A 7,075-nucleotide genomic window follows, 5' to 3' on the forward strand; every position below is an offset into this window, starting at 1 on the left:
GTAGTCTCTTTTTACAACATAAAGGCCACACTATAATAAATGTACCAGTAATGCAAAGACACAGAATATACACTGACATTAGATATGTATTTCATTTGTGATGAGTATTTCAGAATAAGTGGCAAAGAAAACTTTGAGGAAAGTTATTCCTGTAATCTAGGCTTGCAGTTGTTCTGATATTTATGTTTGTTTTGTTTTTGTGTATTGAAATTGAAAGGTATTGAAATTACAGTCCAACCACCCCCTTCCTATGTGTCGTATACAGACTGGTACGTGAAAAGAAAATACAGATAACATTCTCATTCTTGGAAAAGTAGTTTATTGGCCATCTTAGCAACATCCTGACATTTAATGGGAGTTAATATACAATGCAAAAAGGAAACAAGACAAAGCACATTTAGTGCACTATAAATACCAACAAGCAGTTATGTTATTCACTTGGGCATGGCAATTAGGTCTCACAGTTATAATGCTGTCAATATAGTAAAAAAAAACCACATATATATAAAATACTGACCCTGCAAGTTTATGAACACCTTTGGGGGGAAAATGGTAAGTGTATCTCATTAAATTATTTTACTTATATTGTTATAACATTAACAAAATGTTAAACTTAAACTATAAATCAATTTGATAAGAAAGTGCAGTTGAATAGTTGTGCAGTATTATTTAAAACTGTAGTATATTGACAAAGATCTATTACAAGAATCATAAGGTAACTAACCAGTGCTATGATGAAATAAAGTCAATTTTGTGAAATTATGTACTGAAGTCAAATTAATTCTAAAATTGAATTAAATTACATTTCTAATTTTTGTTTTTAATTAAAGAAAAAGAAGATCCACGGACAATGTTCATTCAAGCCTGTATTCCAGCTGATAAATGTCAATCTGAAGTGGATTCTCATCCTGAACTATGGTATAAGGAATCACTTAATTTTTTGTAAAACAAATACTGAACTTTTTGTTTTCATAAATTAATGAACTTGCTTCTTCTTATTATTTTTATTGTTCCTTTCAGAACTCTCCCTGTTTGGAAATGCGTTTGGATGGACCTACCACACATCTGATTCGACTATGAACTGGAACGAAGCTAGAGACTGGTGCCAGGAACATTACACAGACCTCGTGGCAATTCAGAACAAAAAGGAAATTGCCCACTTAAATCAAACATTAGAAAAAAAAGATAATTATTACTGGATTGGGATTCGTAGATACAATGATGTCTGGACCTGGGTTGGAACCAACAAAACGCTCACTAATGAATCTGCAAACTGGGCCACCAATGAACCAAATAACAAACTACAGGAGAACTGTGTGGAAATCTATATAAAAAGGCATTACGATGCTGGAAAATGGAATGATGACCCGTGTACTAATGTTAAACATGCATTATGCTATAAAGGTAAGAATTATATAGCAGGAATAAAGCAACATAATCAAACAATTTTGTTCTTTTAAAATACGTTTTTGCCACATATCTAAAGAATGGTCTAGGCTGCAAAATAATTTCAGTTTAGTATAGAGACAAACAAACTGATAGTAGTTGTACTCCAGGTATACAAACTTACAGTATACAGGACTTTGGATCTTGGAGAATTAAGCTTATAAGGAATGATGCTTATTTCTGTAGGTGCTCACTTTTAAACTTACTAAAATGTATAAACGTTAAGTTCTTTTCCCCTAGATAATCTGGTTCCAAGTATATAATCTGTTGTATAATCCAGAATAAATAACACATAATTTCAATTAAGTAAGAAAAGTTTTTTTTTTTTTATATTTACCTTCTCAATTATGAAGTTGGCAATTGTTGAACAGAGAGACAAAGACAACATACACACATCCTCCCAATTGTTCACTCTCCTGATATCAGCATGTCACAGTGCAATCAGCAAGGACAAAAGTCATCGGGGGAGTACTGTCCTAGCTCCCACTGTCAGATCTATAGGCTGGTATTATGACCACAGGCATCTGCCCAAGGAGGAACACACAGAGAAAATCCACCCAAACTGACTCACATCTGGCAATATTAATATAACGATGTGTCAGTTTGCATTGTATGAATAGAATATGTGTCGCTGAATATATATATGATACTATGTCATGTTCTTTCACAGCTCAGTGCAGCGAAACAGTATGCGGGCCTCATGGTGAATGTGAAGAAACAATTGAACACTATAACTGTAGTTGCGCCAGAGGATTTAAAGGAGCACAGTGTCAGTATGGTGAGAAACTATCTATAATAATGATATTGTACATTTATCAAATCTTTAAAACATTGAATACTACTAGTCCTTTCATTAAAAGCAACTTTTTTAAGCAGCTAGTAGTAGTACAGTAGAAGGTATACGCTACTAATTCCCGTTTAAGCTGTGAAATGTAAATGCCACATTCAAGGTCTTCGCACCAGCTTATCATTTAAACCACATGTTGTTCTCATGATACTAAAATGTTGGTAGGAAATATTCACATAGAACCTTTGCCAAAGTTTCACCAATCAGATTCATTTTAATTTCTCCAACAAAAGGTTGGCGTTGGTTTCCTAATATTTGATATATATGGTCTTTATTTCAGCTGTCAATTGCACAGCCCCTCCAAAGCCAGACTATGGATATATGAACTGCTCAGGGCCCTATGGTAATCACAACTTCAACTCTACATGCGAGTTGCATTGTGCTGAGGGCTTCTCTTTAGACGGCGCAAACAATGTGACGTTCACGTGTGACTCTTCGGGGGAATGGATAGGACCAGTGCCAGCATGTCAAGGTACGATTTTTAAAAAATGCAGCATTTCTACTTCAATTGGCATATTCCTATTAAAGGAATTAATGTAAGGTCACATCAGTAACTGCAGTTATACACCATTGTGTTGATTATGCTGTTGTAAAATTGTTCTTGAGTTAATTGGCAAGTTACCTTTTTCTACAAAAGTTTAACAGCTGTGGCATTATGTTTATTTCAGCTGTAACATGTGAAGCCATGTCCAAACCGGACTATGGAGGCATTGACTGTTCAAGCCCCTATGGAATTAACAGTTTCAACTCCACCTGCACATTTCAATGCTCTGACGGTTTTCTGTTATTGGGATCAAAAGAGGTGACATGCAATGCTTCAGGAAAATGGACAGGACAGAAGCCAAATTGTTCAGGTGAGATGATTAAATGTACATTTTCTGTTACATGCACAATTCATAGGACATCCTGGTAACTATGTAGCTAAAGCATAGCTTATTAATGTTTTTTTTTCCTTTAGGTTAATTTACTGTACAGCTACTGTTATTCTGAATGCTTCAAAACAGATAAAATACTGGTCAAGGAAGGTTTTCTTTAAAGAAGATATGCACTATTTGGTCAAGCTGACAGTCAAAACTTTTGAACAAAGTCTGGTGAATTGCACAAAGAAAAGAACACCATACTTCCTGATATGCTTGGAAGTGGTAATATCCATCTTTGGGTATAGGATATCACACAATATTTAGCCAATTGTTTAAAACACATTTTAACCCACAAATTGATGTTCCAGTGTGTCAGTGTGAAAATATACTTCAGAATGGAATAAAATCAAGGTTCTGGCATGGCCTTGTCAATGTCCCATTCTAAAACTGATTGACAGTCTTTGCTATGAGTTGGAGATGGCTGTGCACAAGAGAGGTTCTTGCAATTTGAATGAACTGAATAAAATGTGTTTCAAATGTCTTCTAATACTTATAATTGGTTACTTTTCCTAGAATAAGTAGGGAATACTAGGGCTGTCTTCGAATGTTCGAAGGTTTGAAGGTTCGTTCAGTCTCCAGACCTTCGAAGGTTCCTCATGTGACAATCACATCAATTTTTCTCTTGTTAATAGAAATTGACAATGTTTGATTACTGTAGCGTGCCACCGCACCAGATAAAGGGTTAATGGGGTACAGGTGGTGCGGTGGGGAGGAGCGTAGGGAGAGGTGATAAAAGTTGAACAGTTGTGGCAATATGTTTATTTCAGCTGTAACATGTGAATCCATGTCAAACCCAAACTATGGAAGTATTGAATGCTCAGTCCCTTTTGGAAATAACAGTTTCAACTCCACCTGCACATTTAATTGCTATGGCGGTTTTCTGATATTCGGATCAAAAGAGGTGACATGCAGTGCCTCGGGACAATGGACAGGAAAGAAGCCAATTTGCGCAGGTCAGAAAAACATTTTTCTGTTGCATGCACAATTATTAGTACATCATGGTAACTGCATGGCTAAAGCATAGATTATGAATATTTTGTTTCTTTAGGTTAATTTACTGCACATCTAATGTTATTCTGAATGATTCATAACAGATACATTAGTGGTCAAGGAAGGTATACAAGTATAAAGTATAAAATAATTGCTCTGGAATGGCCTTAAATCTGATTGACAATCATTGAGGGTAGTGCAAAGGAGAAGTCCTCAGAATGAGAATGAACTGGGCTTTTTCTTTATCTTTTATGGTTACTCGGTATCCTATAGTCATCTTTGGGAGTTATTCTTCTTTTCAGATACCTGGGGCTGCATATGGAGCCAATCGTAGTTAAAGGGTTGTTAATCTACATACAAATGTAATTAATGTACATTTAATGTTTGTGTTTTTTTGTTTTTTTTATTGAAGTTTTTGAGTTTTGTAAGAATACAAAAACTTTACCCTTTCCCACCCAATCCTTTCTAAAAAACTGTAGAAATGAAAAAATGCATTTTTTTAAACATTTGATGACATCTGATTTGATCTCTGTTTTGTTTTGTCTTTTAATTCCTCCAGACTATAAGAATTTTATTATGGCTGTTGTCGGTGCCCATGTTATTGCAGGTTCCTGCTTTGTAATGATGCTGTTGATAGGTCGTAAAAAAAGTAAGTGAAGATCTCTTTTAATATTCCTGCACTGAAGGCCGGACTATTTTAGTATTATTGATAAAAATAATAGTCTTGAGTTCACATAATTAAAGGCATAATTAATTAAGAGTTACAGGTATTTGATTGTGTTTGTGAACTGTTGTGTAATGAAATGAAATACAACATATATATATATATATATATATATATATATATATATATATATATATATATATATATATATATATATATATATATGTTGTATTTCATTTCATTACACAACAGTTCACAAACACAATATATATATATAATACAGTAAATCTATTTTTTAATATAACTAATATACAATTGTCTGTTATTTTAAAGGGAAAAAGCATGTTCCTATAAGGTATGTATGTTTCATTTTTCATATGCATGTTTTTAATGTTTTAATTTGGCAGCTTATAATTAAGGAATGTATATATTTAAACTGTTTCTAGTATGAGGTATCAGACAGTCATATAATGAGTGTTTGTCAGCTGTAGCAGGAAACAGGCCAAGTGCTTTTCATTGTGTGTGATGTTTCTATTCAGAAAATATAGTATGCAAAGCATTTCAGGGATCAGACTGATAAAATAAATGTTGTATTGAATTATCAAGTTCAAAAGGTTACTTTTTAGTATTGGAAAAACAGATCTTTAAATCATGCCTGTCACTTAAAACAAAAACATTTCTCTTTTTATAGGGCTGTTGATGATAATATTGAAGAAGTAGTAGAAGTCACCGAGGAATAAACACACCTAAAAGAAATCCCCAGCGGACCGGCAAAGTAACTCATAGCTTTTGGTGTAGAAAAGATTCATGGTATATGTCTGAGAATCTGACAAAAAACAACAAACTCCAGTGTAATCAGTAAAGGAAAGGGTGTGGTGATGATAACACCAAAACATCTGTCAACACAGGAAGTCCCTGCACTTAAACTATCAAATCAAGGTCACACTTTAAAGTGAGATGTTGTTTTCATTCTGTATCATAGTAAGATTTGGTTTTGGCCATTGCTCTCAAGTTAGATTGCTGCTTTAATCAGTATCGGCATCAATGTTTTGTTTGTTTGCAATTGCTTTTATCTAGTAAACTCTATTTTATTAAGGTGTGTGTTTTGTGTGTGTGATTAATTTAACAATTTGATACTCAGATCTTTATTTACCATAGCATATATACATGTTATTTGGAAGCAATACTGTAGTTTAAAATGATTTTAATTTAGTCTTATTCATCACCAAACCCAATGCCTGTTTCTTAATTGAAAATTAAATGACATTATAGTAGTACAAATAATATCAAAATCAAACTTTGACCCACTTATCTTGCAAATAATAAATCCAGTATTTAATTTTGGCTTTGTGTTTGATATAGGATACATGCTTGTATCTAATGCTAGCCAATTACTGTGTTTTTAATTTGGCATTGGTGGTTGGGCCAAAGATTTGATCTGGGCTGGGCCTTGGGACCATGCATTGGTTAGGATTACAGTACATATAGAAATTTAAGAACAATGAATTCCCTTTTCAAATGTGTTGTGTATTAATGACTCCCCTGGGTTGCTGTATTTACTGTAACTTTGCTGTAATTTGATTCACTGTTTAATTTATCGTAGTGTGCTTCATTCGGCATATTTCTGTCAAACCACTTAATAAACAACTTTTCAACTATGCACTTTTTGTAGTTTTTGTAGCTTTTTGATATTTCAACATGTTAGATAAATTGGAAAAACAATCATTATTTTTAGGTCTGAAGTTCCTCATTTCCCTATGGTCCATTGCTAAAGAAAGGAAATGGCTCTGCCCAAAACATACTTGCAATAAACTGAGCAATTGCACAGATCACAGGAGCAGTACAATGCATTCAAACCCAGTTGTATTCATTTCTTAATTTGTTCTAATTTGATGACTGATGTTAGTTGTAATGCCAGCTCTGGATCCATTCCTTGCTCAAATGAGTGAACATGAAAACAAGTTTTCAGTTTTTGTCATTTTGACCACAACACCCATGCTACAGGGTGTCTCACAGGGGAGACAAACAAATGTGAAGGTTGTGACCTTGACACCTAGTGCAGAAGGCCAGGTTCAGTCACAGTGCAGCTGTTATCAATTTAACAGGAAGTTAAGTCAAATAATAATGCATTTATGCATAAGTACATAGGTAAAAAGACTTTCTGTATTAGTATTCTAGTAAAACCCTAGGATGCCCAAGGGACTTTAA

The 7,075-nt window shown here is 34.0% G+C and overlaps 1 protein-coding gene across 1 annotated transcript; it reads left to right on the top strand.

Moving 5' to 3' along the window:
* The first annotated feature begins 451 nt into the window (after positions 1–451).
* LOC136714442 (E-selectin) lies at positions 452–6,515 on the top strand. The gene is made up of 10 exons (XM_066691948.1): positions 452–552; positions 831–918; positions 1,021–1,404; positions 2,117–2,224; positions 2,574–2,765; positions 2,962–3,147; positions 3,981–4,166; positions 4,763–4,852; positions 5,201–5,222; positions 5,559–6,515. Exons 1-10 carry the CDS (start codon positions 529–531, stop codon positions 5,605–5,607), a joined length of 1,329 nt encoding a protein of 442 aa, XP_066548045.1. The 5' UTR covers positions 452–528; the 3' UTR covers positions 5,608–6,515.
* Positions 6,516–7,075: the final 560 nt, after the last annotated feature.

The sequence above is a fragment of the Amia ocellicauda genome, chromosome 19 (assembly GCF_036373705.1).
Source record: "Amia ocellicauda isolate fAmiCal2 chromosome 19, fAmiCal2.hap1, whole genome shotgun sequence".
NCBI lineage: Eukaryota > Metazoa > Chordata > Actinopteri > Amiiformes > Amiidae > Amia > Amia ocellicauda.